Genomic DNA, 19,943 nt, shown 5'->3' on the forward strand with positions numbered 1-19,943 from the left:
GGAGAGGCGGTGTTGTCTTCCTGACAGCGGAGAGTCCACTCACAGTGGAAACAATCACTTCTAGGTCAATTGTTAACTAATACAATTCATTAAATAGCTTTTTTAAAATATTCTTTTCCAGTAAAGGGAACAATGGAGGTCGACTCAGGTAAAGTTGAAGTTATAGTGACTTGTGTTTGCAGCTAACGTCCTTATCAATAAGTTAGCTCGGTTAGTTCAAACTAACCGCAGCATTAGCTAACCAGCTAATGATGCTAGTTAGCTTCAAAGTTGAGAGTAAGAGCCGATAACAACAGGCTGGCACCTGATAGTGAATAGTTTGAGAAAGAGTCACAGTTGAAGGAGTCGTTCGGTTTGCGGTGATAAAACCCGCTGTTTGCATTTTAACTTGCTGACTCTGCTTCTTGGTTAGCTTTTAACTGGAGCTGGGTGAACACAGAGACAACACGGTCACTGTTTGTCTTAATGTTGCACTACTCTCTGGAATGTGATGATGACCAGCACACTAGTGCTTAATAAAACATAAACACAACCCTCTTGTCATTTTAAACATTGTGACGCGTCTGCTTCTTACAGTCATTGTGCCCAGCATCCATAATAACACTGATATCTGACAACTCAGACATATTCAGGCCCGCTCAAGATATTAACACACAGTTTATAATTAAATATAGAGTCATAACACTACCTCCCAACATGTCCGTCTCAATTATGGGAAGTCATTGTAACACATGAATGATGAGTGAATTGTACACAGATGTTGGCAGCTGTGTTGTTGTTGTTGTTGTTTTCTCTGTCTTGGAACATTATCACCATCTTGTCACTACGACTATAATTTCCTTCAGAAGCGGTGAAAGATTATCACCTTTCAAAATGTGTCAGTTTTAATCGCATCATAACTGTTGGAGAGCTGTTATCAGACAGTAGCCTTGAGCACCACATTATCAAATATGATAATATCTAATCATCTATATTTATGTGTTCTAGTCTTCTACACTGATCACAGTGGGAGAGCCAGTAACCCACTGTTGGACCAGCTCCCCAGCTACCAGTCCCTGCTGTACCGCAGGAAGTCGTCAGCCGCTTGCCCCAAACGAAGAAACAGCACCAGGGGGGCGCGACTCGGCTCCTCCAGCAGCGGGAAATGGGGCGCGAGCACTGTCGGCAGAAATGAGGAGAAGCAGAAGAGTCAGATGGCTCAGAGACCCGTAAGGGAGCTACCCAAGACCATGGCCGAGAAACGCAGAGACGAGTACGAGACCCACTACCGCAAAAGAGATGTTAAATAGACCTATGTTTAAAAAGTATCGTATCTCAACAAACAATGTGTTTTGACTGTTAGAACACAGCGCTTGGAGGAGAATCGCGAGCTCAGCAGTTTTGGACAGTTGAAGCTCAGCACCCGCAGGTGTCTGAGGAGGCTGAGGGATGATGTCCATGAATGGCTGAGCTCCCTGAAGCTCTGGAGGGGAGACATCCACATGATAGAGGGTGAGAGATAAAAAGACAATGAGATGGACTGTCCTGAGCCTCAGAGGCATTCATTGATTTCTACTCAGGATGGCACACATGAGTAAACACACTTCTGTGCACCAATTGTGATGTTGTTGTCCCAGAAGTTAATTTCTCCCTCCGTTCTCCTTTACGCTCAATAGGGATGTTCGGCACAGGAATCCTGTCCTACTTCTCCTTCCTGCGCTTCCTGGTCATGCTCAACTTGATCATCTTTGTGCTCATGTTCAGCTTCGTCATGTTACCCATCATCATCGCCCCGAGCGATTCAGGAAACATCACCTACAGCCAGAATGACGGTGAGAGAGGACGCTCGCTTGTTTCAACTTTGAGCGTAAACTAGGCATCGCGTAGTCTTAAGCTTGTTTCGTTATTTTTCACTGCAGGAAGTGTGTGCAGTGTTTATCCAAGCAGCACCCGGAGAGGTCTGGTCATCTTTCATGAGCACATCACAGATCTGCTGTCTGGGGGAGTAAGTCGTTTCACTTAGAGTTGAATGGGTTCTGGACGAACGAAAAACAAGTTTGCATTTGGTTTCTTCACTCCCCTTCTGTGCTTAACCTGCAGGGCTTTCTGGAACAGACCTATCTTTTCTACGGCTACTACAAAGTGGACAAAATACACTTCTCAAAGGCCACTTACAATTTGCCGCTGGCCTACCTGCTGGTCACGATAGCCTACCTGTTCCTCAGCCTCGTCTGGATAGTTAAAAGGTAAAACAAAAAGACAAAACTCATTAGGAATGAACTGGAAGTTTCTGGAAATGTTAACACACTTCGAATTACTGTTCTTCAAGGTCTGCCACGGGCTTCAAACGTAACCTGATTCAGGATGAGGATCGCTTCCAGAGCTTCTGCAACAAGATCTTCGCTGGCTGGGACTTCTGCATCACCAACGAGAACGCAGTGCGGCTGAAGAGAAGCAGCTTGCTCTACGAGCTCAGGGTCAGCGGCTCATTTCTATTCAGCGAGATGTTTTGTGGGACGTGCTCCGATCCGAGTACAACGTAAACCTAAACAGCAGCATAGTGAAGGAAAATAATAAAGCTAAATGTAGTGAAGAAGAAGTATAAGATTTCGAGCTCTTCTCAGGCATTTAGACCAATTTTTTTTCTCTTTAGTTGTTTGTTGCAAATGTTTAATCTTCGTCTGTCTGCCTCGTTCTAAAACTGCACAATCTTCTGTCCCCAGACGGATTTGGAGGAGGAGAGGATCAAACAGAAAATAGCAGATCGCACCCGTAAGGAGAGATGTCGGATTTACCTACTCCGCCTCATTCTCAACCTTTTTGTCATCGCCGTGCTGGCGAGTTGCTTCTACAGCATTTATGAAGCCACCATCTTCTCCCAGAAAGTGCAGATGGATAAGATAAAGGTAGTGACATGTTGCTGCTGTCCTTTGACCTCCACTTCGGCCTTTCGTTATTACCCTTCTCTCCGAGTAACTGCTCGTCACAGAGTCTTGGAACCACATTTTGTTTGATTGCAGGAGAATTTCATCGTGGATCTCATCTACGAGTACCTACCCTCAATTGTCATGACCTTGGCCAACTTCATCACCCCCCTCCTCTTCTCCGTCATCATCAACTATGAGGACTACTCTCCTGCGTTCGAGATCCGCTTCACGTTGATGAGGTACGGCTGACTCACGCATCCCTTTTCTCACTGCTGAAGCTGTACCTGATGGCACGAGGAGACACGCGGCGTGTTTGCCATTAAAAGATGCAAACAAAGAGGAACTAATACACGTCTGTTTTGTCCTCTTTGTCCCCAGGTGTGTCTTCATGCGGTTGACCAGTATTGGGGTTTTGCTCTTCTCTCTCTGGTCTCAGATCACTAAATGTGAAGAGGACCCCTGCATCTGTGGCTATAACCACAAGCTCTACTCTGTAAGTCACTTTCCTGCATTGCAATACACAACAGGGACGTCCCGTATTGGGGCCGATAAAGACATTTTACAATCGATCGGAACCCGTTATTGAGCATTACTGAGCCCGATCCCATCCTTTATTTTACATCGGCTGTCACATACGTTTTATTTTACCTAGTGCAGTCGTCATCAACTCTCCCCCGCTCTGCTGACCTCCTGTGTGTGTAAGAGCAGGAGAGAAACAACACACTCCATAAACAACATCAAAATGACACTATGTATTCAGGTTATGTAACTCGTTTATGTGCACTCATTCAATGTCAGCTCAGTATTACAGTATCTTGCGTTTTGTTGTCATGTAACGTGCCTGGTGTTCACCACGGGCGGAGCCGGTAAGAACAACTTATTGTTATCCGCACGAAAAGTGTACAGACGACGAAAGTACACACTGCCTGTCTCAGTGTAAAGCATGAGCTATTCAGTTATCAATCGTAAACATCCGATTGATTTTAATAACTTAAATGTGTTTGGAAGTGTGTACTGTGCAGCTGTATTATCTATATTTATCTATAATCAATATTAAATGACCTGAATCGGGATCTGGTCCCTTCGTTAGTGAGTGAGCACCACATCTGTTCAGTCCTTTGTCACTCCAATATGAACAGTGGAGCTGATGCTGGTCTGGGTCGACCTCCCCACAACGCTCTGGTGATGTATTCAAAGCACTTCTTATTTTCCTGTTTCCTCGCCGTCCACAGTGTTGGGAGACCCGTGTGGGCCAGGAGATGTACAAACTCACCATCTTTGACTTCATCATCATCGTCGCAGTCACCATCTTTGTGGAGTTTCCCAGAAAGTAAGTTCTCATCTTTAATCATCTCGACTGACTCTTAAGGTGCTTCTTTCACACCTGTAGTTCATTTGGACCGAACCGAGGGAAACGTTTTTACATTGTTGCATTTCTTTAGTTGTGGTCTGGTTCCTGTTCTTAATGCATCTCAAGAGGTAGAGACATGTTACTTTTATAAAAGTATTCTGTCTGTCGACGTCATCGTCTTGCCTTTCCTCTGGTCTTTCTCCCCCGGTGTTCTTCCGTCATGTGTGGCCGTGTCCTTGTGTTGCTCCCCACTCCTCAGGCTGATAGTGAATTACTGCGACTGCGGCCTGGCTAAGTGGTGGGGCCAGCAGGAGTTTGCTATTCCTCAGAATGTGCTGGAGATCGTCTACGGTCAGACCATCTGCTGGATCGGCACCTTCTACTGCCCGATTCTGCCGGCCATCTGCACCATTAAATACTTCTTTATCTTCTATATCAAAAAGGTAGGTCTATAAATCAAACTGTTTGTTGTTTTTACACAGATCAAAATCAGAGTTTGTGATGTTCTTCTCTGCTCTTTGTTTTAGGTCTCGTTGATAACAAACTGCCGTCCGGCCACACGTCCGTTCCGAGCTTCCAGCTCCAACTTCTTCTTCCTGGCCGTGCTGCTGATCGGCCTGGCTCTGGCCTGTCTGCCCGTCACCTTTAGTGTGGCGCAGTGAGTAATGCACCGTCCGCAACCATGTTGTGTTTTATCTTCACTTCATTGGGCCGCGTCTTCTGAACTTCACCGTCAGAATAAGTGAAGCGTCGCTCATTGCTGCTGTCTACATGTGCACAGAATAAACTCTTCCTGGGCCTGTGGACCGTTTGTTAACTACAACACGTCGTGGGAGGCGCTGCCAACGACAGTAGCTGAGCTGCCTCACGGAATCAAAACGCTCCTCTTCGCTCTCTCGTCAGAGGCCTTCGCTGTGTCCTTCTTCGTTGTCACGTGGTACGTCCGGTATTCCAGCATTTTAACGGTTGATAACGAGTGGTCTTTTCTCTCCTTCGTTGTAATTTTTGTCATTTCCCCGTGCAGCTTGGCCATGTTTTATGTGATCGCACTAGCTGGAGCTCACAAGAGAGTTATCAACCAGCTGAGGGAGCAGCTAGCTATGGTAGGTCTAGTTAAGTTTATTTCACCTTTTTTCTATTATTTCTCTTTTCTTAATCATACATCGACCCGGCTTGATCAGCATTTGAGTTTTTACAAAAATAAATTGGGATCTACTTTCTGTGTTTTTTTTTGTTTTCCCAGGACGGCCGTGACAAGCGCTTCTTGATCCAAAAGCTGTGCCAGGCCCAGAGGCTCTCGGCCATCAAATCCCCGGTGTCCAAATCCCAGCCCCGCAGAAGCAGCAGCAGGAGCAGCCCCAGCTATCACACCAGCTTCTCCAACAATTTCAATGAAGGTGTGTTTCTGGCACACTCGCAGCCTGACTCCTCCACACACGTGTGAGGCAGGAGCCTGATATTACACACCAACAAAGCAGAGACTGGACAGACGGACCGGATTTTAAAACCAAAGTAATACCTTAAATGATGTGAGCTGCTACAGACCGGCTTACATTAATTTGTTGTGTCTTTTCCGTGTTCTTTTGTTGACAGTCTGACTATCATGAAACTATTAGGAGGCCACAATGTTCAAGTATTTTTAAACTCAGATGTTTTCTGGTGTTTTTTTGCTGTGGCGTGCATCTTTTCCTTCTGAGAAGGACTTGCATCACTATAACCACTGGAGTTTGATGAATCATTCTGAATTGTATGCACTTTAAATGTATTAACACTAGTGTTTTCTTTCTTTTATAACTTTTGTGTTGACATTGCAGTGTGTTCATGCTGCGTCTTGTGTGTTTTTACCATTTGTCACTATCAGAAACACTGTGGGTGTATAATAATGCAAAGAACAAATGTATTTCAAAATACTAATCTGTAATCATGTCACCATTTAACCATCACTGTGACTGTGTATAAAGTCTACATCATATACACTTCCCTCACCTACCAAACAAAACGAAGAATCGTAACGACACACACACACACACACACACACACACAATTCTTTTCTTCCCTATTTTCCAGTGTTATGGGGGATTTCCAGTGATTTAGTATAAGTTACTTGGATACCATTGATAGAAAAAAAGAATAATCCAACTCGGCGGATACCTCTAGGTATCCTTGTATTCAAGTGGATGGATTACAATTTCATTTCACTCCCAATACCTCTGATAAACACTGTTCTATATCAAATTAAATGTTCTGACTTTTGCAACAATCCTTGAAAAGTGTGGATCACTGAACATGTAAATCCACATTTAAGTTGGGAAAGGGTGGAAAACTGACCATTTTTGTTACTCACATATATAACGTGTGTGTAAAAATACTATTTTGGTCAGATTTGGGTAATAAATGCTGCTCTACTTTATTACGCGTTTTGTATAACTGCGGTGACTGGAAAATAAATGCTGAAATTTGTCAAAACAATCTTCAATCTTTTTATTTCCTCTTTTTACCTCATATAACGGTCATAACGGTCTCGCTGCTGTACTACCTCCGAGCCAGCAGAGGGCGCTGCTCCCGGCGCTTTGCTCTCACAATGACAGCAGCTCAGCTGGTACGGAACCGGAGGCAGCGTGCTGTTGCTCATCGAGAGATCAGTCAGCTAAAAAAAAAAAAAAAGAGATGTTGAGAATTACGATCCGGGCAGACGTGGGAGCCCTTTGGCTGTTATGCTGCATCACCTATACCCAGTTCTTCACCGTGTCCTCCGATGACATAGTGGTGGCATGCGGGGGGTTTGTGAAATCCGACGTTGAGATCAACTACTCCCTGATCGAGGTGAGAGTGGCTCGCTAGCTGCTAGCTAACAGCTAGCTGGTTCATCGTAGTAAGCTAAAGGTTAGGCGGAGATTTGCTTGACTGGCAGTTTGAATGAAATGACCACGACGGCGGTTCACGTTATCTCAACGGCTGCTTTCTCTTTCCTCTAGCAAACACAACATTGAGACAATGTCTGTGACGTTGTTTTTACGTCAATGTAGCTATCTGCTAGTTTGCTACTGCGGACGTTTTCTCTACGCGGTCACGGTTTACTGAAACCCCCATTATGTTGGCATATATTACATTACTGTTATACGTTATTTGTGTTAAACCTTAAACCCGTCTGTTGAGCAGGAATACGTTAGTTGCTAACTAGCTAACAGTCCTAATCCTTGCTCATTCACAGGCTCCATCGGATTAGCCATTTGCCTAATTGGTGACATTAACTAAATCCCAGATAGACTGATCCGTTTGTGAATGACAGCTGATACTAATTACTCAACCAATTAGCCAATCAGCGTCGCATTAAAGCGACAGAGACCGTACCCCTGTTATAGCAGATAAGGTTTAGGTAATAGAATGATTTAATGATCATGGTCTGTCTTCTTTCGTGATCAGATCAAACTGTACACCAAACAAGGTTCCTTGAAATATCAAACGGATTGTGCGCCAATCAATGGCTACTTCATGATCCCTCTCTATGACAAGGTATGAGATTCACTCCGTTGAGAACTTCTAACTTTCTTTTTGTTCCACTGGTGAGGATTGTAATCTACAGACGTGTCTCTTTCACACAGGGAGACTTTGTTCTGAAGATCGAGCCGCCTCTTGGGTGGAGCTTTGGTAAGATTATATAAACACCCACATCCTCAAAATTGACCAAATCTCGTTTAAGCCCAGCTGTTGTCCACGAAAATGCTTCAAGGATGTTTGCATTATTTATGTTCTTGCTTCATCTGGGTCTTAACTCTCACCAGAGCCAACCAGTGTTGACCTCCATGTGGATGGAGTGAGTGACATCTGCACAAAAGAAGAAGACATCAACTTTGTTTTCACTGGCTTTTCAGTCTCAGGAACGGTGAGAAGTCTGAAGGATTTCGTGCCTCATTAATGGACACATGTTGTCCTGAACACCCTAAAAGCTTCTCTGCACACCTTCAGGTTCTGAGTAAAGGCCATCTCCTGGGTCCGGCTGGTGTGGAAGTCAGACTGACCCGAGCGGGAACCGAGGAGAGACTTCAGAGTGTCGTCACACAGCCTGGAGGAAAGTAAGTGGCTCTCACCTGTTCTTTTTGTTAAGGCTTCACACGAGTTACTCTGCAGTAAACATGTGTCTCTTAAATTGTTCGCTATTTCAATGGCTTTCCTTTTTTTGGTCTTCCTAAAACAGGTACACCTTTTTAAAAGTACTCCCTGGACATTATGACATCACAGCTGCTCATCCCTCCTGGACTCTGGAGCAGGTCGGTACCTTCACTTCAGTTTGTCATTAGACCTTCTCAACACGCACAGACTGTATAGAAACATGAATGTATCACGTGATGTCGCCAAAGCCTTTTTTAAGGAAGGTTTGAGTTCAGGTGGCGGTCTTTCGGTTTGCTTTGTCATTCACTGGAGATAGAAAGTCTGTGGAGTGATGAGCTAGCAAACCTTCCTGTGAACCCAACATTAATTATCTTTTTTTAGGGGGAACACTGGGGATATTTTGGGGGAGATTTCACGTCAACAGTTTATGCCACACAGTAGTATAAATCAGCTCAGCAGTTTGTCAAGTCGTTCTTGTCATAAATTAAAATAAATAGGACATTATGGTGGAACCATATGATGCCATTCTCATGCTCACTTATGTCTCAGAAGATGTTGCAGCAATTTTTGGAGTAAAACCGTTTATTACAGAGATCTGGTGCAAAATTGAACACTTTTCTTTTTTTTTTTTATCACTTGTGAGTTGATCAAAAGGATGATAAATCCCTCCAGAATACCGCAGTAAGAAACCAAGTCATGCATCCTCTGAATGACAAAGGTCTTTAGTTTGTGGTGGTAATGTTTCATGAGGCTGTGATTGTCCTAGAGGTGACAACTCGCACTACAACAACACACTGCTGAGTGGAGACGTTTGGGACAGAGTTGGAATAGATCAGCAGGTTTATAACGAATGATCCCATCCTCGCTGTAACTTCCACGGTGACCTTTTCCGTCTTCCTACAGAGCACCACCTCAGTGCTCGTGTCCAACGCCAACGCCCCGGCTGTCGACCATCTGGTGGTTGGAGGCTACGATGCCTCGGGAGAGGTCCGCAGTGACGGAGAGCCCATGAAAGAGGTCACCTTCCTGCTGTACTCGGCCACAGTCAAGAAAGAGGTGAACCAACATTATTATTTCATATCTTTAGAAACTGCGAGGAGTCAAAATGGATGATTTTGGATGAATTATAACCACAAAACTAAGTTACTGCTCCATGTTTATTTTATGTGTGTCCAGGATGTTGGGGGCTGTAACACATCTCCAGTGGAGGGGGCAGATTCTGGGGACAGCTCCCTGGTCTACCTGTGCAGCGCTCTATCCAGGGAAGATGGGACCTTCGTCTTCCCCTCACTGGCCAGCGGCGAGTACACCGTGGTAAGCTCTCTGTGAAGAGCAGGGGAAGGGTCGTCGCCATTTCTAATTTCACTTAAAGCTGTAGTCGTTAAGATTTCACTCCTGGTTGATTTGGCGACACCAATGGCAGCCGCAATTAGACTTCATGATATTTTAACTTGAACATCTCTTGTAAATAGATGATTTCTGCTCCTGTGACCTCCTTCCCTTAAGGTGCCCTTCTACCGGGGAGAAAGGATCACGTTTGATGTCGCTCCTTCTCGGATGAATTTCAAGGTGGAACACAACAGCTTGAAGCTGGAGGTAAAGAATACAATTATATCTCAATACTAGTTTTAGTGTTTGTCATTATCTTGTGACTGCGACTACATTTTATCCACTTTTTGTCATGTGACGCCGTTTCGTTTGCTTTTCACGCAGCCCATCTTCCGTGTCATGGGCTTCTCCGTGACCGGCCGAGTTCTCAACAGTGTCGGTGGGGAAGGCGTCCCCGATGCCACGGTGTCCCTCAACAATCAGATGAGAGGTAGCCGTGCTAGAAGACTCCATGCTTTAGTTTGAAAAGCAACAAAAATATCTTAAATATTTTGTGGAAATGCTCATTTGTGCATTCATTGGTTCATACGTGTACACGTTTTAACACTACAGCTTACTCTGCTGTTCTGTCCTCACAGTCGTCAGCAAGGAAGACGGTTCTTTCCGGTTGGAGAACATGACGGCTGGTACATACACCATCCGCGTCAGCAAGAAGCTCATGCTGTTTGAGCCAATCACAGTGAAGATCGCCCCCAACACACCCCAACTTCCTGAGATCATCACAGCTGGGTACGTCTGGCCTGAATACATTCTCTCAGCTTTGTATAACCACATTGCTAGTTAGCTTGATCTAAACGCTTCTGTTGGTCCGACACCAGGTTCAGTGTGTGTGGCCAGATCTCCATCAGCCGCTTGCCGGAGGGCATGAAGCAGCAGGGCCGCTACAAGGTCACTCTGACACACCAGGGCCAAGACAAGGCCTCCAGCAAGACCGTCGACTCCGACCCACAGGGGGCCTTCTGCTTCCAGGCCAAACCTGGAGACTACAGTGTCCATGTAAGACTGGCAGCATCTAGTTTAGTATGCCTCTGCACCGGCCACAGCCGGGAGCTGAGACATAAAGCTTTCAGGTTGTCCGTCTCAAATTCAAATTCACTCATTTTACTAAAATATTTCAAAACTGACATTTGATTAACCCACAGTTTGAGTTAATAATTAAATGAACAAGAAGCATCCCTTCAACTCTTGGTTTTCAGATTGCCAATATTTGTCTATTTACAGTATATAAAACATATATAAGATAATAATCTTTATCAAAAACTAAGGGAAGCGCAGCAGTCCAAATCTTTTACAGATATTCAGAAACGATCCAGAATAAGTCAATATTATTATATTATTACTACACTAGAGATATGATTGATTTCAGTGCTTACATAGTAGATTAAAAGCTTTGATCTCTACAAGGTAACTTTGGTTATATTCCACCGTGTTCAGGTATCGCTCCCTGAGCCGGAGGTGAAGGCGGGCCTTGCTCTGCAGCCTCAGGCCCTGGAGGTCTCCCTCGTGGACCAGCCCCTCACAGACCTACTTTTCACCCAATTCATGGCTTCTGTCTCTGGGAATGTCCACTGTTTAGGTGAGGACCTGTTCCATTTACATTTGTTTTTAGAATACAGTCTTTGTCAGAAGTGTGGCTTCAACCCCGTAAAACTACGACACCTTTCCACTGAGCTCGTGTGCTCTGACTGACCTCCAGCCTCCTGTGACGACCTGTCGGTGACCCTGCAGCCAGTGAGTCGGCAGGGAGAGAGGAGGACGGTGGCTCTGACTGGCAGCAGTGACATCATCGGCTTCTCCTTCGACGATGTTTTACCAGGAAAATACAAAGGTCAGGACTCGCCAGCAATAACACAAAACATCTGTAATAAGAGCAGTAATAACAATTGTGATATTAATTATTTTATTCCTCGCAACAACCTGTTTTTATTCAGGGTTAATAAGAAATTATAAACTGGTGGTTGTGAGTAGTTGCAGTTGTGTAAATCAACATTTGAGGAGAGCACAAATGCAAAGTCAGCATGCAAGTTTTGACTGAGAGAAATCAAACTGACCACTGTTTATGAGCTGTTTTCCTCCATCCTATTCATATTTCTATTCAGAAATCCAATTACTCTCTAAAGATTGTGGGGAAATAAATTAGTAATTACCAGCTTCCGGTCATAATTGATATTTAGCACCAGCTTTCAGGAAGCTCACATTATTCAATCAGGTTCTGTACCTTCTGGTGCCGCATCCATCTCACCCGCTGTTCAATACACACAATGTGTTTGCTGTGCCTGCTAGCTATCTGCACACACAGCATCTTTTCAGGTATGTTTACTCAGCTTGTATTGTTGCCGGGCCCAAGTAGTGAAAGAAGTTTACTTTGATGATGTCATAATGATAATTATAAGATGAGCCTCGACCTGAAGTGATCACGGCTTCAGAGGGTTTTAATCCGTTTCAACAGACACTCACATCTGTTCTGTGACTGTTAGTCTGTTGGTTGATTATTAGTTGTTGTCTCTTGACCCGTCAGTGAGTATTCCTCATGAGGAGTGGTGCTGGAAGCACAAGTCTATGGAAGTGGAGGTTCTGGACTCTGATGTTTTGGGGGTGGAGTTCAGACAGATTGGCTACATCCTGCGCTGCTCCCTCTCCCACGCCATTACGTTGGTGAGTCATCAGTACCCGGTGTGTGTTGTGTTAGTTGTTACAGTTGTTCTTCAGACTCTAACTGAATGTGTTTTTACTGCACAGGAGTTCTTCCAAGATGGCAGCAAACCTGAGAACGTCGGCGTGTACAACCTCTCTAAGGGAGTCAACCGCTTCTGCCTCTCCAAGCCTGGTGAGGTTCATTCACCTGACCTCTCATCAGCTAAACATAGCATGAATTAGCATATGAAGAACATTCAAATATCAGTGGACCAAGTGTCCCCTTGTGCATAGTTACAGCACAGTGTGTTGAGCCAAAAGGTCTTACCTGTAGAACTGCAGCAAAGTCATTAATCAACTACAAACTGCTTGTCCAGGTGTTTACAAAGTCACCCCTCGCTCTTGCCACCAGTTTGAGCAGGACTTCTACACCTACGATACGTAAGTCTTGAGATGCTGCTTCCATTTATTCATGCTTTAAAAGATGCTCTCCCATGCAGCTCCACCAAGTGTCTAATGTTAACCTGTGTCCAACAGCTCGGCGCCCAGCATCCTGACCCTCACCGCAGTGCGGCATCACATGACCGGGCTCATCACCACCGACAAGATCCTAGACGTCACAGTTACTATCAAGTAATGACTCAACGCGGTTACGCCGGAGAGCCTGTGTGCTAATATTAGCTGCTGGTCATCCTTCTGCGCATGTCCAGCTCATATGTTTTTCCCCCTCCCTCCCCTCGGTCAGATCATCGATTGAGAGTGAGCCGGCGCTGGTGCTGGGTCCCCTGCGGAGCCTGGAGGAGCAGAGGCAGGAGCAGCAGCTGCAAGAGATTCAGCTGCGCCGTCAGGAACGAGAGCGCCGCGCTGCTGAAGAGGACGGAGGTGCCAGAGACGATAGCCCCCCGATCCAAGAGAAGGCTGACGAGCTGACCGGCCCCTTCCACTATGAGTTCTCCTACTGGGCCAGGTCAGTACTGTACTGCTTTTTTTCCAGTTTGTACTCTTTGGTCAACCCGAAGGCATGAAGTGCAGCAGCTTTTGCGTCATCCAACTCTCTCCCTTTACTCTCTGGCTGCACCGTTTCTCATTGGGCGAGAGGGAAAACAGAGGGAGTTTCCAATTGGAGCCATCTGGGCCACAGTATCTCGTCAGCTATCCAACACTGTGGGCTGAGGCCCTGGGCTAAATGCCGCAGTGGTGGGTGGGGCAGTTGGAGCCTCACACCAACGGAACCAGAGCTTCTCTGAGCAGATCCAGAGGCTGACCTCACGAAACGATCAGAACCACAAGCAGTGTTCACAGCAGCTTAATACCAACTGTGGAGTGAGCTCCTGCTGAACAAACTAACAGTCAAGGCCAGGATGTCCAGATGCAAGCTGTGGGCGAACCACCACACGCGACGGGTGGATAAGATCTCGGCCTGAGTGGAGAGCATGGAGTCATATCCACTTTGTTTACTGCCACTCGTAGTCAGGAAGGATTTAAACAGAACTCCTATCACTTTGCAACCTTATTATTAGTAATAATGCTGTCGTGTCTGTGAGTCTTGCTTAGTCTTGAACCCATGTGATGAGTGAGGTAATATCGACTGTATGACTGTACAGGGCTGGAGAGAAGATCACAGTGACGCCCTCATCCAAGGAACTGCTCTTCTACCCTCCTGAGGTAGAGGCCACGATCACTGGAGGTAAGTTCTCACACACACACTGTATTCTAACAAACCTTCTGTCTATTTGTGTTCCTTGTTAAAGCTGCTTCCTAAGTCTTGTATTCTTGAGAAAAGTGCGTGCATGCGTTGCCCCAGCTTCAAACTGTATGCGTGGAGAAAGAACAGATAAATAACCTCTTACCTCTATGACCTAAAAAGTAAGTACACTGTCTCGACAGAGTCGTGTCCGGGTCGGCTGGTGGACATCGCAGGTCGCGCAGGTCTCTTCCTGGAGGGCAAGGTGACACCAGAGCTACAGGGTGTCGAGATCTCCATCACTGAGAGAGGAGCTGCTGCTCCACTCATTACTGTGGCCACGAATGAGATGGGAGCATACAGGTATGAGAACCACAGTCTTTGTGCAATCTGTGTAATATTTACTGTACTATTATGTTATTACAACATGTGTATCATTTAGGTTTGTATTGTGATCACATGACACACAGTATACAATAAGCCTCCTGTCTGCTCCTCTCTGTCCCTCAGTGTGGGTCCGCTCCACAGCGACCGGCAGTACAACATCAGTGCCAGTAAAGAAGGCTTCGTCCTCAGTCCTGTGGAGGGAACCCAGGGAGATTTCAAGGCGTTCGCTCTGGCTGGTGTCACCTTCAAGGTACAATGTGACCAAAACTGACTCCCGTACATATTAATCCCAGTATTCAGCAGCCACTTTCACATCTGCACTCATTTAGCTGACACTCGTGCCATGATTGAGATCTATAACCTGTACCCCCCCCCCCCCCCCCCTCTTTCCCTCTGTGCTTTAGATTAAATCGGAGGATGGTCTTCCCCTATCAGGTGTCCTCTTGTCTCTGAGTGGAGGACAGTTTCGCTCCAATCTGTGGACTCAGGACACCGGCCTGCTCACTTTTAATAACCTGGTACGGATCCAACAATTCATTCATTTGCTTTCTGTGGTGCAGCGATGCTCTAGCTAATGTATGTATATTTCTGCTCTCCAGTTGATAAAATCACTGTTTTTCTCTCCTCAGAGTCCCGGTCAGTATTACTTTAAACCCATGATGAAGGAGTTTCGCTTTGAGCCGGTGTCTCAGATGATCACAGTGGAGGAAGGTCAAAACCTCAGCATCGACATAACTGGCATTAAGACCGCTTACAGGTAAACAAATGTACTTTGGTTTGTTTCACTGGTCATGAAATGTCCCCGGCACGTGATTCTGATCGGTGTCACGGTCTCGCACTGTGTTCCTCAGCTGCTACGGAGCAGTGCAGTCTCTGAGCGGGGATGCAGAGAGGGACGTAGCCGTGGAGGCGTTGGGGCAGGGAGAGTGTAGCCTCTACAGCGAGGACACCGTCACCGATGAGGAGGGTCGCTTCAGACTCAGGGGTCTGTTGGTGAGTACACGAGGACAACAGACCCCTGTTCAGGGGCATCACAGACTCGTACAGCGCAAGCATATCTAATATCTGAAAGGCTCCACTGTTACTGTGTCTCCTAAGCCTTTTTACAGCACACCTCATATGACTTAATGAAAGTCTTGTTTCCTTGCAGCCGAGTTGCAAATATCTAATTCAGCTGCGAGCAGAAGGCAACGACCACATCGAGAGGGCCTTACCACAGCACCGCGCTATAGAGGTAAGAAGCAAAGACACTAAAGGCTTCGCTTGTTCCACACGGCACGTTTGTAATACGACTGTTTTAATACTCGGACAGGATTTTACAACTCTCATCACTGCAGCAAGTATTTCATCTTTAGTCACGAGGTAAACAGAACAACCTCACCACAAGGTCCATTTAGTAGCTGTTCTGAAGCTGATTAATTCAGATGATCTTCATCAGGAGATGGATTTTGACTAATTGCCATGGAATAGTAGACTTTAAGGACTTCTCACCTCTGAAAAGTTGAGCTTCAAAATAACGGTGGGAACCCTGTGATTATAACTTATCAGCAGCCTCATCACATGGGTCCTTTCTGTACGCAGAACAAAAGCAGCGGTAATCCCGTTGCACTGTTAAACCTCTGGGTTCATCATTTTAGCTCGTCTGAAAAGTGCAGGCTTCCTAATCTCTCGGGCACGGCTGGAAATGCCTTTAATTCCACTTAATTCTCTGTTATTATCACAGCGAGTGACTTGTACAAAGCTTCATCCACGGGTCACAGTTGGAGTGAGCCCCAGGTTGTATCTGTACACTAAGCTCTGTGTTCCCCTTCAGGTCGACAGCAGTGACATTGAAGGGGTCAATATCATCGCCTTCAGGCAAATCAATCAGTTTGACCTCAGTGGAAACGTCCACACGTCCCCCGAACATCTCGCAACACTATCGGTAGGTTTTATTATCCCTACGATCTACTTCGGTCCTTTTTATGGAACTGACGTACAGAATTAACGATGTAGAAGTTTTACTACTTTTTACTCTCCTTTCTCTGTTCAGGTGAAGCTTTACAAAAGTGACAATATGGACAACCCAATCAACAGCGTCTCTCTGGGACAGTCCCTGTTCTTCAACTTCCCTCCTCTGGACAGAGACGGAGAGGTATCTGCTTCAATTTCTGCTCATTGAAAAACAACGTTGTGAAGCCAAACTCCTGAAACCGTTTCCTCACAGTCCTAAAACCAAAAGTCAGATTGTCTAGTCTACATTATTCGGTGGTTAGAAGTCTCCTTAATGTGCAGAGCATGCATCTGAAGTCTCCTTAATGTACAGAGCATGCATCTGAAGTCTCCTTAATGTGCAGAGCATGCATCTGAAGTCTCCTTAATGTACAGAGCATTCATCTGAAGTCTCCTTAATGTGCAGAGCATGCATCTGAAGTCTCCTTAATGTGCAGAGCATGCATCTGAAGTCTCCTTAATGTGCAGAGCATGCATCTGAAGTCTCCTTAATGTACAGAGCATGCATCTGAAGTCTCCTTAATGTACAGAGCATGCATCTGAAGTCTCCTTAATGTGCAGAGCATGCATCTGAAGTCTCCTTAATGTACAGAGCATGCATCTGAAGTCTCCTTAATGTGCAGAGCATGCATCTGAAGTCTCCTTAATGTGCAGAGCATGCATCTGAAGTCTCCTTAATGTACAGAGCATGCATCTGAAGTCTCCTTAATGTACAGAGCATGCATCTGAAGTCTCCTTAATGTACAGAGCATGCATCTGAAGTCTCCTTAATGTACAGAGCATGCATCTGAAGTCTCCTTAATGTACAGAGCATGCATCTGAAGTCTCCTTTCTCTTCCTCCTCTAGAGCTATGTGCTGATGCTGTACTCCACGCTGTCCCGCTCCCAGTATGACTTCATTCTGCCTCAGGTCACCTTCACCTCCAATGGCTACCACAAGCACGTCACGCTCACCTTCAACCCCACTGTAAGAGGCTTCTTTCTAGCCCACGGTTTAACCCACAGAATACTTCAATGATTGTGTTTTCTGCTTGAGAATATGATTTAGTTTTTAACGCTAAGAACCTACAGTGAGGTAAACTGTGCAGATATGTTTCTGTTGTCGTTGTCTCGTCTCAGGTTGTGTGTTGATGCGTGTGCTTTCCCACAGCGTAAAGTGCCTGACCAGGATATTGCCCAGGGCTCCTACATCGCTCTGCCCCTCACTCTGCTGCTGCTGTTAGCAGCGTATAACCACGAGAAGGTACATCTTCACCTCCACCTGCTGCAGGCAATACGTTCAAAGACCCTTTCTTGCTCCATTACATTTCTGATGTATTTAGTTTGAATAAACCTCACTGGAGTTTGGCTGCATCATACAAAGGCCTACAATGTAGGAAACACCGCTGCATTAACAACCAAAAAGAAAGATTTTTCTGTTTTATAATCGGTACTTTTTCACTTAAATCACAGAATTCCTTTCAGAGAGTTTCTTAATATTTCAAGTATGAGACTGTTAATCCAAAAAGCGTTTGTTTATGATCTTTTGCGGCCCTGTTCTGCAGGTGATCCCCCTCCTGTTGCAGCTGGTGAACCGTATCCAGGGAGTGAGGAGCATGGCCCAGGCCAGCGGGGACAGCGCTGCTCTGGATGAAGCCAAACGTCAGGCGAAGAGGCCGAAGGCCAGACGTACATGAGGACACAACCGCTCGGCTCAGAACACATCTTGGTGCACTGAATGGTTCACTTGCAGCCTCGCAGAGCGCCGTGAGGTCGGCTCCTCGAGTTCACTAGATGAACCTCTCGATGGTGGGAGTGGCTTATTGTGGGTGCTCGTGAACTATTTAGTGCACTAAGATGTGATTTGGAGAGCGAAGCCCAACACGAACCACTCGACGCGCATCACCACCACCACCTCATCATCAGCCATTCAGACTCACTGGACTGACTGCTGACATTTTACAGGTTGTTTTCTCCAGAACTCTTTGTTTAAGAAAATTGTTAATATTTGTGATAGAATATGAGCCATTTTTATACCTTTGTAATTTATCTCGGTCAACTCCAATCTGTTGTTTGTGTTTTTAAAGCACTCGAGTGCTTTTGATATCAGTTCTAACACAGATCAGGACTGTGGGGCACCGTGGAGGACCGTGTGTCTTTTGGGTCGATTCAGACGATACACGAAGAGAACTTTCATCAGAATTTGTGAAAGATCTGATAATAACTTCCAGTATTGGATCGTTCAAATGTAAAGTTTAATTAAATTAACTGTAAAATCAAATAACAATCTAAGATTTTTAGCTTGTGAAATGATCAGAAATATTTGTTTTGTGTTTCTGGTTAAAACATGTTTAGAAATATTATTTCTTTTAAACTTCATTTCACAAGCTCCAAATATTTTTGACTTTTCTTTGACCCAGTAGACTTGATGGTAAACTGAGTTGACTTCTAAACGCCACCACACACGTGGGATTGTGTAAACGTTCACTATGATTGAAAGACAGCCAACGCCGTTGAGCTAATAAATGCTTTATGTCATCGTCAACCACGTTATATTACTTACATGTAAACGCCCGCGAGTTACTGTAACGCACTCCTCTTCTGATGGTGCTTTAGCTGTTGAGTGTGACGCAAGATGGACTTTCTGTCAGTTTCAGCTCAGGAAAGTGTTCGTCGAACGGATGCTGGAGATTTGGGCTTGAATACTATGTGAGGAGACATTTTGTTTTTTGCTGCGGGGGGGGGGGCTGTAGGGGATAACAGATAGTTGATTAATTTATTAACATGTCTAATCAGATGTGAGTGATTACCTAGTTTGTTTCTTTGGGGGATATCCTTCAGACGTGTTTATTTGTGAAAGATATTCTATCAGATGAAGTTTGTGACGAGTTAGCAACATTAGATTTAAGAAGACTGACGTCCACAGAAGGAAACATGAATTAGAATATCTACAAAGGTCATGACCTTGAGTTAAACTTAAAGAGATGAGACCGAATTGTAATTTCATAAACTCATTGTCTTACCACTGAGCTGTGTGATGCACTGTGAAGACTCTGGACCCCAATTATTGTTTCATTAATCTTCTCTCAGTTGTGAGACTGACTATTCACTGAGTTGAAAAATATTCCAATAAATCCACATTTCGGGATAGTTGATTAGTTTGTGAGAGTGGGAGAGGGAGGATGAAGAGGTGGGAGAGGGAGGATGAAGAGGTGGGGGGTAATTGTCATTTGGTCAGAATCTGTTTTGTTTTTTTGTTGAGATAATGAATAAAGTTTGACTGGAAGGAAATAAACACAGGAAATGACTGTTTCATGGTTTGGCCTCTAGGTGGCAGTGTAAACTAACGTATGAATATTTTACATAAAGTATTTTTGCCCCACTGCCTCTCAGTGGCACTAGGTTCAGACCTCTGCAGATCAGCGGGTGTTGTGATTAGATCAGTGGAGCTGGTGGAACATGTTCTCTGTAGGGCTGAGCCACATCCACTCAATCTCAGCAAACATCCCAG

The 19,943-nt window shown here is 45.2% G+C and overlaps 1 protein-coding gene across 1 annotated transcript; it reads left to right on the forward strand.

Moving 5' to 3' along the window:
- Positions 1–6: 6 nt before the first annotated feature.
- On the forward strand, positions 7–19,736 carry LOC142948521 (BOS complex subunit NOMO1-like). The gene is given in 48 exon segments (XM_076090600.1): positions 7–148; positions 988–1,252; positions 1,343–1,491; positions 1,656–1,811; positions 1,899–1,984; positions 2,080–2,225; positions 2,309–2,456; positions 2,703–2,885; positions 3,000–3,145; positions 3,285–3,399; positions 4,139–4,236; positions 4,517–4,700; positions 4,785–4,915; positions 5,039–5,194; positions 5,282–5,360; positions 5,501–5,695; positions 6,846–6,883; positions 6,885–7,080; positions 7,681–7,770; positions 7,860–7,905; positions 8,040–8,140; positions 8,224–8,330; positions 8,453–8,525; positions 9,271–9,423; positions 9,544–9,681; positions 9,874–9,963; positions 10,081–10,186; positions 10,335–10,485; positions 10,575–10,752; positions 11,191–11,332; positions 11,453–11,584; positions 12,275–12,411; positions 12,496–12,583; positions 12,768–12,831; positions 12,928–13,023; positions 13,136–13,357; positions 13,995–14,077; positions 14,278–14,437; positions 14,585–14,711; positions 14,866–14,979; positions 15,091–15,218; positions 15,313–15,454; positions 15,612–15,695; positions 16,275–16,385; positions 16,494–16,595; positions 17,301–17,420; positions 17,604–17,696; positions 17,998–19,736. Coding segments are annotated over 48 exon segments (5,997 nt in total). The 5' UTR covers positions 7–132; the 3' UTR covers positions 18,130–19,736.
- The last annotated feature ends 207 nt before the right edge of the window (positions 19,737–19,943 follow it).

This window comes from Anarhichas minor, unplaced genomic scaffold (assembly GCF_050575085.1).
Source record: "Anarhichas minor isolate MPS153535 unplaced genomic scaffold, ASM5057508v1 ptg000012l, whole genome shotgun sequence".
In the NCBI taxonomy this organism is placed as follows: domain Eukaryota; kingdom Metazoa; phylum Chordata; class Actinopteri; order Perciformes; family Anarhichadidae; genus Anarhichas; species Anarhichas minor.